We start from the raw sequence: 23,099 nt of genomic DNA, 5'->3' as shown, positions 1-23,099 counted from the left end.
TCATTGCCACTTTTGGAAGCCGCACCCTCGACCGCGGTCGCGCCCAAGAATCTTTCCCTAATTAACCGGTGGTTGCAATTTCAGTTGCGTCCTAACGTGATGAGGATGTCTTTTAATACCTAAAGTAGGTCATGATTATTTACATGATGAGAGTTTATATTATAAGACCGTAGGCGTTGCTCCAAAACACCTCCAAGCCCTTTCTAGAAACCGCATCCTCAACCGCAGTCGTATTCATTAATCGTTCCCTAGTTAGCCATGTGATCACGACCAAACACAACCTTACTATTAATGTTTAATGTTGTTAGGCTTTCATGTTAATGATCGTACATTGGAAGGAGTTCTTGGCAATTCAAAGTTCAGTAATATACAATGCACCAAAGTGCATAATTGCAGATGAAACTAAAGGAAACACTTAATCTGCAATAACTATCTAATTCTTCATTGTTCATCCATATGATACATAGATCAGTGCAGAGAATCTGCAGCAGAAAAGGCAACAAAAAAAGGAAATCAATATCATTTTTTTTCCCCTTTTCAGCTTCAATTCAATCAACCTGTCTAGTAAGGCAAGCTCTTGGAGCTTGAATTAATGGCTAATGTCTTGAGCCTGGAAGGCTCTCCTGATGAGCAATTGGCCCGACGGGTGATCGTTTCCATGTTCTTGTACAAGCTCTGCTTCACAATCTTTTTCAGCAGTCTCTTCCCCTCCTCGTCGGCTTTAGGATGAACGGGCGAACCCATCGTCGAGTTCCTTCTCATCTGAGGCCCGGAGTGATGCTCCATAGACCTCTGCCTTTCATCTTTGAACCATTGCAGCAGTTTCAGTGCCCTTTTCTGACCCAAAGGACTACCCAACAAGGCCACTTCAAGCAGGACCGGAACGATATCAGCCTTCGCCATTTTCTCCCTTTGTGCTGAACTCTGGTGTGCTAAGATCATCAAAATATACACTGCTAACTCCTGGCATTTCGGCTTCTCCTCCCATCGTGCCATCGTCTCGATTAAGCCCTCGGGCACCCACGGATTCTCTTCCAACGCTTTCTTCCCCGTCTGGGTCACAACCAAGTTCCCCACAACTGCCAGGGCCTTCTCTGATACCTCTCTTAATGAACACAGCCTCAACACAACACCCACCACCCCATTTCTGACCAAGATTCCTGAATTCCCCAGAACTGAGGACAAAATGTACAATGTTTCCAAACATAAACCTCTGGTCTCATTGCTCGATGTCGTCTCAAGAATGCTGACAACAAATGGTATGATTCTTGATGAGTTTATCACTGGGAATTGGCTGCTATCCCTAGCTAATGATGACACAGACAGAAGAAGCTGTAAAAACTCTTGCTTAATTAATTCTTCTGTCACATCTATTTTCTCAGGTAATTTTGATAAGATTCCTGCTTCCACCATTAGAGCCTTGTTCCTGAAAATGGGAACCAAGAAAAACCAATGTCATTAAAAATAAAGAACCAAAAAAATAAATAAATAAACACAAATTTTTGAAGTTGTCAGACCATCCCAGTTGTTTAATCTGGGGAAGCTGAAAATAATGGAGTTTGCCCATCATATAGGAAACCCCAGAAAAAAAAAAAAATTTGAATAAAGAAGTCAACAAGATTCTTGAAACCAGATCTGTGTGACAACGTTATAATTAAATAACTTGTCTGCAGAAGTCGAAGTATGACAACCCATGACCTCGTATTTAATTTGAACTCAAAACCATGATTTTTAACATTAAAAAATTAAAAATTAAAAAAAAATCCTAGTAATTAACAAACATGATTAATAGTCCCCACACAGTTAACTCAGTTGATTATTAAGACGATGGCACGATGTAAGAACTTCACCCTCCTTGTAAATACCAAAATACTGATTCTCTCATCTAATGGACAACTAATCAAATAATTTATCTTTTCATAATTTATGAGGAATTTTGGTATATGAATCGAGTCATGACGGTGGACAATGTAAGGGTCACTTCTTGTGTACACCAGATACTAACCATCTCACTTAATGGGCAACTAATTATATAATTTATCCCTCCATAATTCTGTCGGGTGTAGTAATTTTGGGGTGTGGGCAAACAAACACAATAAATTAACTTACGTGTAAGATCCATGCGCGAGGACAATCAACGCTTGAACCGCCGACCTCCGCCGCGCCACCACCTCAGAGCCGACCATATCCACCAACGGCGGAATAACGCCCAGCTCCGCCATGAATTTCCGCCGCCTTAAGTCTTGTTTCGCCAGCCTCTTAATCTCCGCCGCCGCCACCTCCTTCTCCTCCCAGCTCCCAAAGTGCAGTTTCTTCACCGACCTCCGCAAATCCTCACAGTCGTCTCTCCCCATCTTCTCCTGCTTTCTCTCTTCTATCACAATCTCTGGTTTCTTGGTTGCCTAAATTGATGAAAAATGTTGATGATGATCAGCTTTTAGACGAGAGGAAGGCGTATAAATTGAAGATTTGAAACTGGGTATTTCTATATGGGGTGGACCAAAAGATTTTTCAACTTCATAGAATAAATTGGTATCTTTTTGTGTCTAACTTTTGGTGGGAAGAAAGCCAACTGCCATGGGACAAGGGAGAAGAAGTCACATGACACATGCACACACACAATTCTGTCAGTGTTACATGGGATGATGAAGGTTGAGGATATATATATATATATATATATAGAAAAAAGTTCAAATGCGGCGGGCCTCCCGTGCGGTCGTAGGGCGATTTTCATAATACATGAATAGTGTTAACATTATATACTACTTGTGTAAGAGAAACACAAAACAATGAAATGCTAAAATATACTAAAAAATATACAACACACCCAAAAAAGTATACTATATACCTACTTACCACTAATGGTGTATTTCTGAACACTTTGTGGTGCTTTTAGTCATACTTAATGGTGTGTTGTTGGTGATGCGTACCTAATTTGTGTGTGTTTCTATAGTGCATTTTCTAACGTTGATGGTGTATATTTTACTTAATTATTGGTGTATTTTGAAAACAGTACGTGACACAACCATACGAGAAGGGGTCGCCACACTTGAACTCGACTCTCTCTCTCTATATATATATATATATATATGCTGATGTTCCAACGAGAATCTGAGAACTTGTACATAAATATAAATGCACACAATGGTTTAGTTTATGCGCATTTATATAGAGGCTTGTACGTGTACCATGTTGGTTGGCAGATTGTCATGGGAGGAGAGGTTCTTATTTGATCAAAAATATATATAATACAGTTATATAAATCTTCAAAATTTTATAAAATAAAATAAAATTCAAAATCATGCATAAACCCAACTCATCAGTATTGTAGCCATTTAATATGCATTCATGCTAAAATAAAAAATAAAAAATAATGAGCTTTGTACATGAATGAGATCTGATCTATGTGACCGGGTAGGTGTTGATTCGACTTATATACATTGTTTTTATTTGGCCAATTAGCTGTATTTATGAAAGTTAATAGGTTCGTTGAAAATTCTAGAATGTTACCAAAATGCTCGATTGGAATAGTTTTATCTCATAGGCGCATATATTTAATGTAATATGTAAAATAAATTGAAATGTCCAATGTTATACATCCTTAATTACCACACAAAGGAAAGTTTAATTCTATTTTTCTAGTAAAATGATAGGTAAAACTAGAATAATAGTGATATGTTTGTTCATTATTTGTAATGCAACAAGAAAAGAGGAAATAGGGTCGGTCCAATAAAGTTGATTGTATTGGTGACTTGATAATTATAAAATTTTAAGTTTGATTTTCAATCAGAACTGTTTATTGGCTTATTGTTTTGAGTCGATCAAACATCTCCTTATAGTGCTTGACATGATAAATCGATAATTAGGCAGCCAACAAGGCTGAAAAAGAGAGGGATGATACCCATTTCTCTCAAATAGTACGATTATATACGTTAGATAAGATCTTTATGCACAAATTAAAGAACTTTTTATAATTACTTGTTGAGATTTGGGGTGTTTGGTAAATAGCTGATAGTTATTAGCTGATTGGGTTAATGGGTTTGACTAGTTGATAGTATTATCTGATTATAGAAAAATGTTTGGTAAATTAGCTGTTAGCTGATAGTTGATTACGTACAAAATGACTTTCTCAAAAAGCTAGTCGAAAAAACTACTTTGAGCAGCTTTTTGAATTTTAGCATTTTTGAGCAATATGTTGTTACAAAAGGCTAATTAATCAAATAATTATATTTATTATTTTATCAAGTCAAACAGCTAATACTATAATGATCAAATAAATTAAAATTGATTGATAAGCTAACTATCTTACCAAATATTACTAATATTATTTAAAAGTTTGAATTGTGATTTTGTTGTGGTTGTAATTTTATGAAATGGGATATGGTTAAGGGATAGTGGGACATGACCTAAGAGATTAAAAATTCAATTCCAGAATGAAATGTCAAAAGTCAAACAAGTTAATGGAGAGGAACCTAATTTGAGGAGGGCAAAACGCAGTTCAATTTGGGCAACTTTCTTTCCTTTGAAAAATCAGGTTCCAAGTCAAACCAGGCCAATTTGTCGATGGAGTTTGTATTTTACTACAAATTTATCAAATGTTGACTAGGTGTGTGTTATGTTGGAATTTTTTTAATAATAACATTGCATTTTAAGTGAATATTTTGTGATATAAATAAAATTTTATATGATACAATTTGTTTTGCTTTCGATTTTCTTAAAAAGAGACGAACAAAATTAATATTTTATACGCATAAAATATATAATGATTGAGTGAGAAATTGATTCTCAAAATGTATCCATTAGATCACTTTAATAATATTTTATTATTATTATTATTATTATATTGTGCACTTTGGGACTTCGGATGAAAGTAGATGGAAGATGCTTTGTCTCGAGTTAATTATCAAAATGGTCCCTTGACTATAGCGAAATTACTAATTTGGTCCTTAACTATTTTTTTGACCAATTAAGTCCCTCAACTTTAAAAATCTTAATCAATTTGGTCCTCCGTTTGTTTGACCGTTAGTCAACCACTCAACCGTTAACTTGTGACCAAATTGGTAATTCGCTATAGTCAAGGAACCATTTTGGTAATTAACTTTAAGGGTGGGCAATTCGGTTCAGTTTTCTCGAACCGAACCGTACCAAACTAGTTAGATTCGGTAATATACCGAACAACCGAACAGTAATAGATTCTTGTATACTGAACAGTTCGGTAAAAACTCGAACCGAACTGAATTGTTCAGTAAAAACCGAACCGAACCGAATACTGTTTGAACTTTGAATTGCTATTGTGTTATATATTAGACTTTGGATATGGACTATGTAAACACCATAACACATAGTATAGAACTTTTGATAACAAACCATAAAGAAATCAAATAAAATATTTACGAGAGATACCCGTGATAATATGAGTTGGATGACAGAGCAAGCAGCAAGGGACTTTGATTTACTTTTTATTTATTTATTTATTTATTTATTTATTATTATTATTTTAAAAAAAAAATCAAACGATATTCGATTCAGTTCAATTTTTTACCGAACAATTCGGATCGGTTTTTTATCGAATCATTCGGTATACAAGAATCCAATACCGTTCGGTTGTTCGGTATATTACCAAACCAAACTAGCTCGGTTTGGTTCGGTACGGTTTGATTTGAGAAAACTAAACAGAATTGCCCACCCCTAAAGTTAATTACCAAAAAGGTCCCTTGACTATAGCAAAACTATCAATTTGGTCCCAAGTTAACGGTTGACTAACGGTCAAACTAACGGAGGACCAAATTGGTTAAAATTTTTAAAGTTGAGGGACTTAATTGGTTTTAAAATATAGTTAAGGACCAAATTGATAATTTCGCTATAGTCAAGGGACCATTTTGGTAATTAACTCCTTTGTCTCCTATGCCTCTTCACATTTTTTTGTTTTGTTTTATTCCTTTTCTCTCTCTTAAAGAAAGAATTCATGGCAACTTATACCGTGCACCTCGTCTGGAACGAGGGCAGCGGCGGCGAAGGTTGTAGCCCTCGTTTAGATTTAGAAGATGACCATGACCGTCTTCCTTCATCGGTCATAACCGTCTTTCTTATACGGTCACGGCGGCGAAGGTTGTAGCCCTCGTCCAGATCTAGAAGATGGCCATGACCGTCTTTCTTCGTCGGCCATAGCCGTCTTCCTTAGACGGCCACGGCTGTTCTTGAAGAAGGAAGATAGCCACCGGCTATCCGGCGTGGACAGCCGGTGGCTGGTTTTTTTTTTTTTTTTTTTTTTTTTTTTTTTTTTTTTTTTTTACAGAATTTGTTTTTAATTTGTTTTTAATTATTATTATTATTATTATTATTATTTTAATTAATTTATAATAAATAATATTTTAATAAAAAATAAAATAAGGACACGTGTCAACACCGTATGCATTTAACCTGATAAACAAATCAATTTGGACTTAATTGAACAATTTTACCGGTTTAGGAGACCTGAATGGAACTTTTTTCACTTAGGGGACCCAATTACACTATCCACTCGACTTAGGGTGCCAATTTGACACTTTTTCCTTAGATTAATTATTTACATACTGTTGGTTGAATAATTAAGGCAATGAATTATTTGATCAAAAGGAGGAGAAATAATATTTCTAAAGAAACTTGTGTTCTTTCCATGTTTTTTGTTTGCTGGATCTAATTATTAAGTGCTCAAAAATTAGATCAAAATTCATTTTATCCTGCAAAATTTAGACTACAATGCTCTTTGAAAAGTAGCAAATAAGATTTTATGAAAAGTGTGATTTTTACCTGACTCAAATTTCTAATATATGGATGAATTTATTTGGCAAACTACAAGCTTCTATAAGGACCTTCACAATTTGTCAAATAAACTCACTAGAGCATTACACATGCTATCTCGTATAAGGAGAAGAATAGGAAATCAAACTTGCCAAGCACCTTATGCTTAGATGGCATGTAGTGACTTTCTTATATGAGAGGTCATGAGATCGAGGTTCAGTGGTTGAGAAAGTATAGATGAACAGATACTACAATGTAAAAAAAGAAAGGAAATCAAACTTCCATACTTTTTGTTTTTTTTAATAATAACTTTTTACCCAAATCTAATGAAATATTAATGAAAAATGACCAAATTACTACAATTAATAATAAATATTAACAAAAGAAAAAGTACAAATCACCACTTTAAGAATAAGGAAAAACTCATACATTTACTTACTGCTCACAAGGAGCTCTCATCACTTTAAGAGATTGCTCCCACAGTGTTACTGGTGTTCCCAAACTTCACTCGTGTAACCAACCTCTTAAATTTGGAACAATGGCCAATACTTTAAACTCAGATAGCTACTGGCTGTCTTTGACTTTGATTTTTTTTTTTTTAAAGAACGAACACTAATTTCTTTTTTATTTTGATTTTTTAAAACAATTTTCTTATTTAACATGTCAAATTATGCCACATGTTTGTAAGGATAAGAGGCGCAATTGCATTATTTTTTTTTTTTTTGGTGATAGCCACACGCTGTGGTCCGGGTCTTTCTCTATCTGTTAAACGGTCCAGGTCCACCCGATTCGCTTCGGGAGGCATAGAAGCTAGCCCAAAAAGAATCGTCACTTGTGGGAATCAAACCCGGGTTATCCCAAAATTCTCCGCACAAAGAGAGCTCATTTGCCACTTGAGCTACCCTGTTGGGTTACAATTACATTATTTGTTGTACTTAATAGCAAATTTGACACTTTCCTCAAATCAATACTCATCAATACAAAATATATCGTATTGGGCAAATTAAATTTTGATATATATGCAACATCCTCAATAGTGTGAGATTTTTGAGAAGTTTTTGCAGGTGTGACTAGAAAAGAGAAAATGGAAAGGGAGTGAAAAAAAAAAAAACAAACAAACAAACAAAATCATTTTTGAAAAAAAAAAAAAAAAAACAAACAGATTAACGTGCCCAGGCTGCACGCGCCCACGCGAGAGTTGCGCCTCACGCGTGGTGAGGCGCATCTCTCCTCTTCATTGGTGGGGTCCACTAACTGCTAAAAACCTTATATGCCTCACGCGTGGTGAGGCACATCTCTCCTCTTCAGTGGTGGGGTCCACTAACGGCTAAAAACCTTATATTTGTCAACGACACTCATTTCTTCTCTCTCTTCATATTCTTTCCTCCACATCATCTAAATTTTTCTCAAAAATGGGAATGTCGTTAGCACAACACCTTCACTTAAGCTCAATCTCATGACCTCCTACATGAGAAAGGTCACTACATGGCATCTAAGCACAAGGTGCTTGTCCATACAAATGTAACTTAACTTTATTTACCATGTTTTACCCTAGTTAAGTTTCACGATTTACAATTTTGATGCGGGACACAAAAAAACCTTGAAACTATCTATGACACCTAAATATTTAAAAAAATTAGATTAATGTGCAAATAAAAGTACAACTAATTTCAATTAAAGACATGGTTTTTCTTGTTCTCCTCTTTAAAGGTTGAATCCTCAACTTAAAGGGCCTTCAGGCTCCTGTAAATATTTTCTCTAAATACAATATATTATAATATATTGTATTATTGGGTGGCTGTGGTGCAAGTAGGAGATTAAATCAATTGGTGACTTAATCTGTTAGGTAATTGAGGATATTCAGTTTAGCTTAAACTGAATATCTGCCTATATTGATGGCATGTATGCTTCTAAGCAAAATAGTCCTCCCACAGCTCCCATACTCAGAATACACGCACCATCAAGTATTCGGGAGAGAAGTGACATGTAGACATTCAGATGATCCTGAAGCTTCCGCTACTACGAGTAACCTTGTCTAACAGCTCCGGCACGATAGAGCATTTATGATGATGTAAATCACAGTGACTCAATGGATCAACAGACAGAGTCAAATATCGGTGCGCACAAGAGATCTGCCCACTTTAAGCATAATCCCACACTTCCGTTGCCGAGATTCATGCATTGGTCTCTTCTTTCAAATACTGCATATTAAAGCATTGAGCTAAGCTCCGTGTGGGCTTGGCAGACTGGGCCAAATGGTTTTCCTTGTTGTATCCTGTCGTTGGCTGTCTACGACACATCACGCAAATTATGCTGTGCAACCGAATGCACCTTGCAAGGTGCATACGGTTGCAAAACGGCGCCGTTTTGATTAAAAAAACGCGCGTCCCACTTAAAGAAGAAATCAGGTTCGATTCCCGGCAATAGCATTTTTATATATCCACAATTTCATAACTATATATCCATAATTTCATAACTATATATCCATAATTTCATAACTATATATCCACAGTGAATGAATGAAGTAAAAATCCACAATGAATGAATGAATGAAGTAAAAATCCACAATGAATGAATGAATGAAGTAAAAATCCACAATGAATGAACTAAATATCCACAATATATGATTGAACTAAATATCCACAATGAATGAACTAAATATCCACAATTTCATAACTATATATCCATAATTTCATAACTATATATCCATAATTTCATAACTATATATCCACAGTGAATGAATGAAGTAAAAATCCACAATGAATGAATGAATGAAGTAAAAATCCACAATGAATGAATGAATGAAGTAAAATCCACAATGAATGAACTAAATATCCACAATATATGATTGAACTAAATATCCACAATGAATGAACTAAATATCCATAAATTCATAACTATATAACCACAATTTCATAACTATATATCCAGAATTTCATAACTATATATCCACAATAATGCTATTGCTGAGAGTCGAACCTGATTTTTTTTTTTTTAAGTGGGACGCGCGTTTTTAATCAAAACGACGTCGTTTTGAACCGTATGCACCATGCGCATGGTACATTCGGTTGCACAGCATAACTATTGGACACATCATCTTGAGTCTTGACTCTTGTCATGTATGTTAAGGATGCCCGGAAGTGCTCTTATGAGCTGTTCCACAACAGAATCATGCATGCATGCAATTCCCAACTATGTCTGTGTTTTTTTTCTGGGCATCACATTTGTACAATAATTGTACTATATTGTATGTCCATTGTCCAACCAAATGGTCTGATAATTATTGTACCCTTGTCAACATTGGTCACGTATAATGAGAGGAAAGTAGAGACGTAGAGTAGCAGATCTGATGGCAAATGCCTCCATGCATGCAACATCCGTCGGGACTACGTGTGATGGTGTCTGCTACTCTGACGGTGTAGGCATTGAAATTTTGTAAAAATGATTATTTTTTGTTAAAATATTTGAATATATTTTGAATAATATTTGATATTATTTAATTTGTTTAATTAGACAATATCAAAAGAATTTGAACCTATTAAAACCCCGATCTTTGTATTCTTCAACAATAAATATGAGCTTTCTTAAAACATCATAAAAACATTCAAAATTTTGAAGCTTATTCAGAGATCACAATATGATCCTGAAAATAAAAGCCTATCCATGAAGATCCTACTAAGCATATTGATCCAAACCTCCAATGAAGAATGAAGACCAAGCCTTCAAATGCGGAGGCCCTTTAACGAAAAACAAACATATAAGTTCTAGATTATATACTAAAAAAGAACCTTTAAAAATGAACATATAGTACACTAAAAATAAATTTCTAGTATATTAAAAATGAACTTGATCCATCTTACAGTGTGGGACATGATTCAGAGTATAATGATTAGGATATATTGTATTACTGTACTAGTATGGTTTTTAATTTTAGCTAATGATTGCAAATGTAGCGTGGTAGCGGTTATATTTCAAATCTATTGAAGTATGGTTAGTTTGAAATTTTGGAAAACAACACTTTTAGTCATCCAAGCATTTTAGTCATCCAAGTATATATAAAAATAATTGACCCAGTCTTTCAATTATTAAGGTCTTCACATTTAATCACATAATTACCATCTCAGTGGCAGATATAGTCTCACAATGACAATTGAAGGACTATATCCGCCACCAAGATATTTCATTGATTTTGTCATTGAGAGATTATATCTTTCACCAAGATAATAGTTGATAGACTAAATATACAGACTTCAATAATTGCAGACTGAGTCAACTATTTCTTCATTATTGAGAGACTAAAAGCATCATTTTTTAAAAATTAAAAAAAAAAAAAAGTGGTTTATCAGGAAATTTTGATCTTTTACTCATTTGAATTTTAGTAATAAAGTTGAAAGTTTTGATCTGTCCATCCATGCCGGCAATTCAACATTATAACACAATTATAAAATAGTCAGTGGGTGAAGCAAAATTATCCAAGGAAAAAAAAATGTCACTATATATCCTGCGTAAACTGAAAGGCAACAAGAATTGAAGCCACCCAAGTCTCAATATTTCTATAGTATGACTTCCTAATATAATAATGTGTTACGGAGTATTTGTTGCATCACTAGCATGACATCATCCAAGAAAACCACCTTAATCAAGGGACACGCATTCTTATTTAATTTCCATCTACATTTTAATCTCTACATGAACTTTCAAATCTTACTCTCTAGATTTTACTTATGATGTGACACATTAATAAACTACTTTTTTCATGCAAATCTCAATACAAGTGTCTACATCAAAATCTTTTGTATGTGAGTAAAAATTAGGAATACACATAGTATTTTCCTAATTAAATAGAGTACAAAGAACATGCATAGTCATAGTTGCAGTAAGTACTAGGAAGTACGCGATAGAGTAACACCTAGTGCCGCCTAGGCGGCTAACTATATTAAAAAAAAAAAAAAAGACACAGTACACGTGTGTGGGTGTGTGTGTGTGTATATATATATATATATATATATATATATATATATATATATATATATATATATATTAGCAAGACCGACTTGGTCAAGTTAACTCGGTCGAGTTAGGCGCCTAGACGGCCGACCACCTAAAAAGTAATTTGTCTCGACCTAGGGGCACCTAGCACTTAAACAGCCACCTAAACCGATTTTTGCAATAGTGTGCATGGTACATCGGAGAGCTATGCATGGTTGGTTGTTCGGGGAAGGGGTGGAGAGACATTTTTGTACTTTTGTCGTTTGTTGTATAGTAGAAATCTTAAGATTCTAACTTACATGTTCTTTGTCTGTCTCCTGCTTTTTATATGGTTGGATTCCAAATGGAGTTACCCACATTCAATCGTTATGCCTTGGACCGTGTCCAGCATGCTTGCTGGACACGGGTAACAGTGCCGTTAGGCACTGTTATCTCTTTTTTTTTTTTTTTTTTTTTTCATATCACTTTGTTATAGAAGTATATGTTCATAATTTTATTACTATATGTTAATAACTATACATTCATAACTCCGTAACTGTACGTTCATAACTCTATAACTGTACATTCATAACTCTATAACTGTACATTCATAACGTCATAACTGTACATTCATAACTCCATAATTGTACATTCATAATTTTCGAAGCTCTATGTTCACAATTTTAGAGCTCTATGTTCATAATTTTATCACTATATGTTCATAATTGTAAGTTCATAATGTTAGAGCTCTTTGTTCATAATTCGATCAATAACTGTACATTCATAATTCCATAACTGTACATTCATAATTCCATAACTGTAGATTCATAATCTCATAACTGTAGATTCATAACTCTATAACTGTACATTCATAATCTTCGAAGCTCTATATTCACAATTTTAAAACTCCATGGTTATAATTTTATCACTATATATGTTCATAATTGTAAGTTCATAATGTTAGAGCTCTGTGTTCATAATTTCATAATTGCATAACTGTACATTCATAACGGCATAACTGTACATTCATAATCAAAAAAAAAATAACGCCGTTAACGGCAAAACACGCGCGAATTTTTTTTTTTTTTTTTTTTAACTAAATGACGCGTTTTTTTTTTTAAAAACGACGTCGTTTTGGGCCCGTGTCCACAATTCAATGTGGACACGGGTCCAGAGCATAATTTGCCACCCACATTAGATAAGTTCTAATGTCTCGAGCCAATTTTCTTAGACCAATAGATTTGTTTAAACCTCTTACCCGGCCGGCTGGGTGCATTAACAATTGTTATACAATAAATCAAGATTCATGCATTGTGAACCCTTGTCTAAAAATTATATGTGTGCAGTTAACACATTTTATACCTACAGTTAACAATTTATGTGTCTATAAATTACACAAATTATTAACTGCAAACACATAAGATATTGGTTAACATATTATGTATCTGCAATTAACATATTTGTACCTACAACTAACAGTTTGTGTTTATAATTACCATGTGATGTGCCTTCAATTATTTACAGGTACGTACAAAAACAGTTAAATGCAAGTACATAATATATCAATTGTTGGTACAGAATCTGAAGATTATTTTTGGACTAAAGTCCACAATGCAAGGTAGATCATGGTCCATGGTATAATTTGCGACAAATTATATCGTACATCAGGGCGCACAATGCATTGTACGCCCTGGCCCAAAACGACATCGTTTTGTATCTTTTAATTCCGTTTCTCCTTTTTGGTGTGTTAACTTCTTAAAAAAAAAAAATCTTTGTTTCGTATGTACAGAATTGTATAGTAAAATAAACATAAACTCCTAACATAATACACATAATCTAACATAATACATAACACATAAACTCTTAATAGTGTCTAAAAAAAAAAAAAAAAACTGTAACGGGATTGAACGGACAGAACGGTGTCCGTCGCGTCAACTCCCCACTAACTTATAGAAACGTTGTTGTTATACTACAGGATATAACAATTGATAATTTACCGGGAACCGACCCCAACAAATCTCAATATATCTGGAGTCCTATTATCATTATGGATAACATGATAGTAACTCATTACTAAGTACTCCATAGGCATACAATTTTTTGTCAAAGACTTGATGATCAAGCGGTATAATTGTGGTTCTCCCAAATGAGAGGTCACAGATTCGAACTTCAGTGAGACACTAACTTTTTGTGTTTCAGTAAGTTGAGAAAGTGTGTATGATTAGATACTATATTGTAACATGGTCAATAGTACTCAAAAGTCAAAAGTATGGAATTTTATAAGACATTTATCGTGATTTTACACAAAAATTACCCTGAACTCCTAATTTTGAGTCAAATGCCTCGGTCTTAACTACCTGACCAAGATATCCATAGTGTAGAGCTTCCTAAAGATCAAATGAGTGAAATGACTAGCTGTCTAGCTATAATATCTAAAATCCTATATGGATCTATCAAAGAAACTTCACTACATTTTCCATACAAATATTTAATTCTTTAAATTATTGCCTTATATGAAATACTTGAAACCCAAGAAGCATATATTATGACTAGGCCTAGTCAGAGATGTATATATACCTGTAATACTGCAACACCACCTCCACCTTCACCATTGACAATCGCTCGTATTTACATTTGCCTGCCTCAGTATATGAGTGATGATGGGTCGCAATATGACGACGGTTAGCTTCCAGATAACACCCTAATCATGTTTCTGTTAAGTTCGAACCCCAAACCTAAGGGCCCCTCATGTCCCCTGCCATGGGGAGCTTGTGAGAGGGGAAGTAAATCACGGGATGTGTCTCAGTGACGCAGAGATCTGAGTGCTTGCTTATTTCCCAGGATCTTACCCTTTGCGGGGTTCAAACCCAGGCATTTGCCGGCCACCACAGCCACACTCAAGCTTTCACCACTGAGCTATGCCCCGACTTTCACCGCTCTAGTCATGTTTGTTTTGTTTACCTAGATGGAGTTTTATTGTGGGATTTATGCTCCTGTGTGTGTATAACAGATTGTGGAGATGAGGGTGCACATGGACTGTCCAGGATGCGAAAGCAAGATTAAGAAAGCTCTCAAGAAACTTGACGGTATCTCGTCTTCCTATTTCCTATGGTTGATGCGTTTTATCTCTCATGGATTTTTTCTAAGAGCAATGAAGAGAAACCGAACGACTTTCCCTAATATGCATGTTTTCAGGAGTGGATGAGGTCGACATAGAGATGGAGAAGCAAAAGGTGACCGTGACGGGATGGGCAGACCAGATGAAAGTCGTTAAAACAGTTAGGAAGACGGGAAGGAAAGCGGAGCTATGGCCATACCCATACAACCCCGAATACCACAGCTTTGCCCATCGTTACTACAACAATTTCTACAGCAACCCAGCTACCCACTTCTCCAAACAATACTCGTACAACTATCACAAACACGGATACAATGGTCATGATCACGGTTACTATCAAGAAGCACCTTACTCTATCATTATCGATGAACAAACTAGCAAGATGTTCAGCGATGAAAATGCCACTGGCTGCTCTATCATGTGACAGTATCCAGATGGTTTGTAAAGAAAATGCATGTATGGGTGTTCATATATTTTCGATGCACGAATGTGACAATATAATGCTTGGTTAATTTTAGAATGACATGAAAAAAAAGGGTCAAATAACAAATGCTTTTATATAAATCCATGATTGATATATAATATTCCATATATATACTCTAAAGAACCTGTTTATAGCTGGAACTACAAGCTGGCTGCTAGTAATGGGTTAGAATCTACTTGCTTTATGTTGTCCGCAACGTGAGCAACTACTCCAGCTCCAGAATTATGAAGCCATTCATTCTTCACCTGTTCCCGGGATTTAGTAATCAATTTCATCAGATAACCAAAGAAGCAATAGTAAAAGATCAAGGTGCCGGGTTTGAAACATACATGGATATTATTATGAGCAAAGAAGGGCCAAATTGCGGAGTGGAAGTTAACATCAACTTTCTTCCACCCTAATTGTTGCATGCCACGTATCATTTCCTCTGTTTCAAAATTGCAAAACGCCAATACTGTCATTCTCGTTTTGAATTTTGCTTGCTGTAAAATAGATACGGTGGTATAAAACATAAAACACGACTACTATTAGCAGTAGTAATTGAACAATACCTTCCACAATTTCATGGTATTCTAATGTATTCTTTGTGCTAGGTTTGTTTTGTGCAGCCTCCTTTGCTTTGGCTGCTTCTGGAGGGAAATTAGGACCGTTCGATAAAACTGGAGGGCAATACTCGACACCTACAACATGCTTATAGCCATCCAATGATCGTGTAGGGGGCTGCAAAGTTAGGATATTTCAGCATTTCGACGCATGAGTTAACACATCTTATTTCGAAAACATAAACTAAAATCATACTTCATAGTACAGTACAAGGAACCATATATATTCTTACTCCTTAAATAAGTGTGCAAAATTCACTGTCACAAAACTGATACAAGCAAATAATCAGAAATACATGAATTACCTTGACGAGTTCAATCTCCCTTCGTATTGAAGAAGTCCGCCAACCAACCATGTCTAGGTTATGTCAAGAAATTTCAAGTAATTGAACAGTTTTGACGCTTTAAGCAAAATGAATATTGAATGAGAAGTAAAGAGGATACGGTCATAAGAGACATTAGCATAGATAATGCGGCATCTAAAAGCACCAAGTGCAGATCTGGAAGGAACAAATTATTAACAACAACAATAGTAGTAATAAAAATGAAAAAATATATATAACAGAGAAAAAAATAACTGAGCAACATGAACAGCTTTAGTATAGATAAGTAGAAGCCTTGAAGGCCTGTCAAATACTTACAAAAATTTCCCATCTTCACAATCTGATGCCATTTGTAAAAGAAGCGGCGGTTTATTTGGTTTACCATCTGTAAGGAAGAGCTGACTACCAGTTCGACCAACAAAAATCGGAGCCATTGGTGCAGCGAGCTTTTCCAAGATATTGACTCCCAAGAGAAATGGAAGCTGAATCATATATGAAATCAAGTATCAGAATTTCAACGCCTCGTACTCAATCTGACAGCAAAATATAAAGATGATAGTGTCTATAATGTAGTTCGAGAAATATAACCACAACTTACACAAAAATAGGAGCATTAAAAATACAACAAACATAAGAGATTCTCTACTGATTGTAATCCCCCCAAAAAGGACTTATTTCTTGGTTACAAATACTCCGTAGTAATTTCTCAAAATAGTTAATATTTACTAATAGAAAAGAATCATTATTGAGCCCTAGTAAAAAAAAACGGGGGGAGGGGGGATGGAACAATAGTGTTATGCCATGGACCCGGGTCAAAATACACAATTTATATACTAAATGTTCACAATTTACATACTGAATGTTCACAATTCAAATTGTGAACATTTAGTATGTAAATTGTGAACATTTAGTATATAAAACTGTGAACATTCAGTATGTAAATTGTGAACATTCAGTATATAAATTGTGCATTTTTGGACCCAGGTCCACCTTGCAAGGTGGACCCGGGGCCATAGAATAATTTGCCAGGATGGAAAACCCAAAAAAAAGTGATGGGGAATAAACCTGCTTGTTGCCTCGTACTCCAAGATGTGGGGTCGCCAATGTGACGAAATTGATGGGTTCCAAGCCAGCAATTAATCCTTTATTTGAAGAGCACATAGGATTTGCATTTGACTGAGCACTGGAAGGGCTTGGTGTATAAAGAACAGAAATTGCATATCTTGCAATCAACCCGCCAAGAGAATGAGATAGAAAAGATATCTTTATTAGGCTCTCTCTCTCTTTCACAAGCTGCATTACCTGTTCACGATTCACTTAAAAATAAGGACAAGCATCATCACTTAAACACAGCATCTACCCAGAGCGGGTTGAGACCACATGGATTGTATCATATTCAATGAATAATATATATTTTTTCACTTAATTGCACAGAAGTCCGCCCAAAAAGCACATTTTCAAAGCTTCATGAAGAAAACCACACCTTTCTTCTATGTTAGAGTGGCAACTTCACAATGACACAATTTATAAATTGAAATAAAGTCCATTTTAAATACTAACTTCGTCCGCTAGCCGTTTTCCAGCTCCATCGATCCCAGTAAATGTTTTTGTATAACAGTTACATGAACTTGCTGGAAACAGAAAAATACTTAAATGTTAAAATTAAGTAAACTTGCACCTCTTAGTTAATAAAAAGTATCTTTAAATGTATACAAAGAAAAAGATAAACAAACACAAATGAGATCATTTCTTAATGATGCTGACCATATATGCCAATCTACTTGCAAAAAGGTTATTTATTTTAATATGGTTGCTAGTATAAGAAACTGTTATCTTGAAAATAAATCTTTAATATATATTTTATAAATGTTCAGTTGTACTCAAACCTCAAGAATTCGTAAACTATAATGTTCTCACTCCTTTACTGTTCCAGCATGGCGAGTAAGTCACCAATTTTCAGAAATATAAGCTAGCTATTTAAATATATAGAGTAAATGCCAGCCTAGGCCCTCCGAGTTTGGTGGTTTCGCCACCTTTAGTCCTAAACTTTCAAATTGACCCTCCGTGATCCTCCGAGTTTCGAATTCGACATGCCGTAGTCCTACCGTTAAGATATTCCGTTTGAGCCGTGAAAATGAAGGGCAAAACAGTCTTTTTCTTGCAACCCCAACCAAAACAATTCATTTCCCTCAGAAATTAGCCCTAATCCACCGATAGGGCTAATTTCCGTGGGAAATGAATTATTTTGGCTGGGGTTGCAAACAAAAGACTGTTTTGCCCTTAATTTTCACGGCTCAAACGGAATATCTTAACGGAAGGACTACCATAGAGGATCACGGAGGGTCGATTTGAAACTTGAGGACTAAAGATGGCGAAACCACCAAACTCAGAGTACCTTGGCTTGCATTTACTCTAATATATACATACTGTAAATAGAGGCCAACAAAAAGGTGGTTTCTGATTGCATTAGCATCATAATATTTCTCTTTGTTCCCTCCATACAAATTATTGAATCTATTTAAATTGATATATCTAATTTATGCTGCATCATAGCCCCATATAATTGGAAAAATAAAATTAAATAAATAAAGAAAAAGCAGTGAACGAAAAGTATAAAAATAGGGAATGAGTTTAAAATTTAAAATAATAATAATAATAATAATAATAATACCATAGATTAAAAAATTGCTTCCTAGCCGCCTCTTCAACTCTGCTTGTATGTAAGTCCAGTCACTTGGGCTGCATCACTTAATGAGTTCAAGCAAAACAGAGACAGAAAACCCACCAGTTTTAAGTGAAACGCTCTTTTTAAAAATGACGTATAATGAAATACTCCGTAATCAACACAGCGATGGGCTATGCGGAAACAATTACAAAACATTACATCAACTAAATGTTCTGCCTGCATCCTATTTTAATGAGATCTTTTTCTTCTTAGGCCAACAGAACAACAAGTCAATATTCCTACGTATTTTGTAAGGCCTTACAGCATTATACTACACATTATTCATATGATCAATTAACAGTGAAAATCCCAAATGGAGAAGTCAGAATGTTCCTAGTAAGACAGGAAAAAAGAGAGAGAGAGAGAAGCTAAGCTTATTTATCTTTACATAAATGATAAATCTAGATGAAACTCAAAATCTACAAACAAAGATATGTCAATATTTTTACCTAAACATTCATTGTGATGCAAAATTTTGTAGTTAAAAAGGAAAAAAAATAAAAAAAAAAAGCTAAATATATTTATCTTCACATCTTCTAACTGCATCTATTCAGAAGTCGCATGCCAAGACAAGAACTGAAACAATTCAATGTAACAGTAGTACTCCGTAAACCGTAACCACTCAGATTAATTGGCATGGATACATCCTTCAGTTACTATTCTATATCTCTTCACACATAACTTTAATTCCTCCACTTAAACTATGACCTTGCCATTACATACAGCTTGCAGACATTCTTTATTGAGTCGTAGCATATAGAAACTTAGAAATTGTTCATAACTGTTTACCTTCCCATGATGCCGTGAACAAGGACAAGGAGATGATCGGGTTCATCTCCCACTTTGATAATGCCCCTTGGTGATGGAATAACTCCTTGAGATGCACTCATAGCATAAGCTCTTAGATTCTGATTCTTCCAGATATTATTAACACCTGCAAAAATTCAAGTAGACCCCAAATCTAAATTAAGCAAAGTTAGCATTGTTATAATCAAAGATTGGACCAAGGTCACTCAACTGGGCTATAATGCACATGGGTCAAACCACACTAAAAGATTGAATCAAACCAATTAGCTAGCCTAACCATAACCCTATAAACCCATATATCTTCTCTTATTTAATCAATGTGGGACTCTTAACAGGCATCAAGATAGGTGCAAGTGATAAACAATTCCAAGCTTCCCAAGACAGTAAACAAAAGATCAAAAGGACAGGTAAATTGGGGCAGGAAAAAAACATAGAGTGAGAATGCAGGAAGCCAGGAAAATTTTGAAGAAAAACTAAAACCTGTCGCCGCATTAAAACCCTAATTCCAACAATATGATTTCAAAGTCTTCAAATTAATTTTCGGGACTCATATAACAGAACAGAAAGAGTTATTAATTATTATACCAAACAACGTGTCAACTTCTACCTAAATTACCATTTTGGTACACAAATAGGCTGCCATTAATTTTCAACATACACTAGGCAACTACTTGCCAAACGTGCAATTAGATAATGCCGTAATGCAACATGTAAATGGATTATTTTGCACCATAAATGTTCAGTTTTATCATCACTCATAGAACTGAATAATTGTCCTTCAAAAGGTCAAAATTATCCACCAGGGTGAGGTTAGTTTCTTGATAATTGAGCAATGTCTGTCATTTTTTGTGTATTAAATAAATTAATATAATAATATTAGACAAACACATGTACAAAAACAAAGATATTAATTCAAAAATGACCATGTTATCCACTTTGCACACTACTTTGCAGAAATCTCAATCTCATATAACTATACAAGAAACCAAGCCAACACGTTCAATGATAGAGCAAATACACATCACAGGGATGTGTTGATGCAATCCATTGGCCTTGTTTGGTAACATAGTTAGCATATCAGCCAGTTTTGACTTATTTGACGACTATTAGCTGTTTGACTTGGTTAAACAATAAATATGAGTGTTTGATTAATTAGCTATTTGTAACAACTTATTGCTCCAAAATGCTAAAATTCAAAAAGATGCTCAAAGTAGCTTTTTCAATCATACAACTAATTTACCGAACACTTCTACAATCAGCTAATGCTATGTCAAACCCACTAACTCAATCAACTAATAACTATTTACCAAACACCCCCATTATCTTAAATGGGAAATTACAGTTCTTTAAGTTCAACTACCATAATATCATAAATGGAAATTAAATTCATGGTACCAAAACATAAAAATAAATGAACATAACTCAGCATTACTGCTAGAATTTGAAATCCCAAGCACCCACAATTTTTACACCAGACAACTCTCCATTATATTAGGCCAAAACTTTGCAATTACCCAATTGATATTCGAGGTCCACACGAGCAACAAAAGCCACTAATTTTGATAAAGTGAGCGGAATCTGCATTGCCTCGAGTTTGAATTATACTAAGAAATAAACAAAATTAAAAAAAAAAATCAACAGCTAAAGACTTGGACTGAAGACGGAAGACAGAGTCAAAAGAATTACCGAAAAAGCTTATGAATTTCCAATCAAATCCTCTGCGGCAGCGGGACGAAGCTGAAGCAGAGGCAGAGCAGTAGTGAGAGGAAGAGCAAGAGGTGGAAGACGGTGGATCGGACGATTGGGAATTGGGGAAAAGACGAGGCCTATAGTGATGTTGTAGCAATGGTGCGGATGACGCCATCTGTCTTCACATATCATGTACGTACGTAATTGTGTTTACAGAGGGCGGAGAAAGTAAAGAGGGCAGACAGAGAAGACTGAACTGTAGAGAGAGAGTGCTTCTAGAAAGAAAACCGGTTGGCTGCTACTCTCCTATAGTCCTATGTGCCAACATGGGATAAGTCATGAGTAGTGACTTTTTTTTTTTTTTTTTGAAAAATAAAGATAAATTCATTAACTTAAATCACATAATAGAGTATTACAAATGATAGGAGGAGGATTAAGAAACTACTCCGAGGGATCAGACAAGGATCTAGACTGCGTGGTTAACAAGTGGGCTGCCTGGTTCGCTGATCTCTTAGCAAACGAAATAAACACATTTCTAAAGTTATTTAACATGTGTTTAATGTCTTCAAGATCAAGTGAAAGGACAAAAAACCGCAAGGTGCTTTAATGGCCTGGACAGTTTGCAGTGAGTCAGATTCCACCTACAAATTATCAAAGTTGTGTGCTTTTAGCCAGCTTAAAGCCTCACGAATGGCCACTGCTTCAGTCTCTCTCGGTGTGAAGGTGTCTTTCCACTGAACTCCCCGGGCTACTATGAAGGTTCCATCTTCATCGCGGATAACGCATCCCAGACCCATGGCCGCTCCGGAACTGTTTAACGTCGCATCGACGTTCATCTTCATCATGCCTGGTTGAGGGCGAGTCCACTTGTGTGATGGGATGGAGTCTGAATGAGAAGAGGGATGAATTAAATGTGTAGCCTCTTTCCATTCACCTAAGAAACTCTTTGCCATACGAATAAGTTGATGTTCATGAAGAGTGGATGAATTGTTCCAAAGTTTGGCATTCCTCTGCTTCCAGATTTCCCAGCAGATAATAACCACCAGAGAGAGATTTCCTATGTCCATACCAGGGATATTGTGATTCACCCAATTTGAAAAAGAATGGTCACTTGAGCCACTGAGGTGAACACCTGAAGGTCTCCAACATGTTCTAGCAAAGGTACAGTCCACCAAAATATGGAATATAGATTCATTTGCAGCGTTGCAAAGAGGGCAAATCTCATCGCAGTCCACCATCTTTTTACGTAGAAGGTCTTTAGTTGGTAGGTTGTTCGTGCATCCCTGCCAGAAGAAGACTTTAGTTTTGGGGGGTATTTTTAGTTGCCAAACAGTTGCCCAAGGTTGAGTATCAGCTTCTTGGAGGTCGCCTCTGATTGCATTGTAGCAACTTTTTCACAGTGAAACGACCATCATCATCTGCTGACCAAATGATCTTGTCTTGTCTCCGTTGCACAGCTAAGGGGATATTTAAAATGAGGTTGGCATCCCTGTGAGAGAACATGATTCTAATAATACCTTCATCCCATCGGGATTCCTGTGTGATGATCAGATCAGCAACCTTAGAATTTTCCATTAGAGGATACGGGAGAGATTGCACTTTG

General features: G+C 35.5%; 4 protein-coding genes and 1 long non-coding RNA gene across 7 annotated transcripts; 2 read left to right on the top strand and 3 right to left on the bottom strand.

Annotated features, from left to right (window-relative positions):
* Window positions 1–390: 390 nt before the first annotated feature.
* LOC109153965 (U-box domain-containing protein 45-like) lies at window positions 391–2,621 on the bottom strand. Its single transcript, XM_019301849.1, has 2 exons — window positions 2,110–2,621; window positions 391–1,426 (listed from the first exon to the last, which is right to left on the bottom strand). The coding sequence occupies exons 1-2, from the start codon at window positions 2,352–2,354 to the stop codon at window positions 562–564; spliced, it is 1,110 nt and encodes a 369-aa protein (XP_019157394.1). The 5' UTR covers window positions 2,355–2,621; the 3' UTR covers window positions 391–561.
* Window positions 2,622–12,080: 9,459 nt separating this feature from the next.
* LOC109153959 lies at window positions 12,081–13,011 on the top strand. The gene is made up of 3 exons (XR_002049639.1): window positions 12,081–12,134; window positions 12,416–12,421; window positions 12,947–13,011. It is a non-coding gene; the product is annotated as an uncharacterized LOC109153959 (long non-coding RNA).
* Window positions 13,012–14,054: 1,043 nt separating this feature from the next.
* On the top strand, window positions 14,055–15,383 carry LOC109153986 (heavy metal-associated isoprenylated plant protein 29). 3 transcript variants are annotated; one of them, XM_019301875.1, is made up of 3 exons: window positions 14,055–14,429; window positions 14,759–14,834; window positions 14,944–15,383. In XM_019301875.1, exons 1-3 carry the CDS (start codon window positions 14,406–14,408, stop codon window positions 15,288–15,290), a joined length of 447 nt encoding a protein of 148 aa, XP_019157420.1. In that variant the 5' UTR covers window positions 14,055–14,405; the 3' UTR covers window positions 15,291–15,383. The 3 variants fall into 3 exon arrangements, with proteins under 3 accessions (XP_019157420.1, XP_019157422.1, XP_019157421.1); XM_019301877.1 differs by having other exon boundaries at window positions 14,056–14,457; XM_019301876.1 differs by having other exon boundaries at window positions 14,056–14,463.
* A 13-nt stretch (window positions 15,384–15,396) lies between these two features.
* LOC109153985 lies at window positions 15,397–21,771 on the bottom strand. The gene is made up of 11 exons (XM_019301874.1): window positions 21,494–21,771; window positions 19,790–19,934; window positions 18,947–19,014; window positions 17,836–17,906; window positions 17,341–17,577; window positions 16,594–16,757; window positions 16,397–16,452; window positions 16,258–16,310; window positions 15,902–16,070; window positions 15,680–15,777; window positions 15,397–15,595 (listed from the first exon to the last, which is right to left on the bottom strand). Exons 1-11 carry the CDS (start codon window positions 21,669–21,671, stop codon window positions 15,491–15,493), a joined length of 1,344 nt encoding a protein of 447 aa, XP_019157419.1. The 5' UTR covers window positions 21,672–21,771; the 3' UTR covers window positions 15,397–15,490.
* Window positions 21,772–22,137: 366 nt separating this feature from the next.
* LOC109153926 lies at window positions 22,138–22,734 on the bottom strand. Its single transcript, XM_019301819.1, has one exon. The coding sequence runs from the start codon at window positions 22,732–22,734 to the stop codon at window positions 22,138–22,140; it is 597 nt and encodes a 198-aa protein (XP_019157364.1).
* Between the last annotated feature and the right edge of the window lie 365 nt (window positions 22,735–23,099).

This window comes from Ipomoea nil, unplaced genomic scaffold, assembly GCF_001879475.1.
Source record: "Ipomoea nil cultivar Tokyo-kokei standard unplaced genomic scaffold, Asagao_1.1 scaffold2565, whole genome shotgun sequence".
NCBI lineage: Eukaryota > Viridiplantae > Streptophyta > Magnoliopsida > Solanales > Convolvulaceae > Ipomoea > Ipomoea nil.
This window is presented reverse-complemented; position numbering and strand designations above follow the sequence as displayed.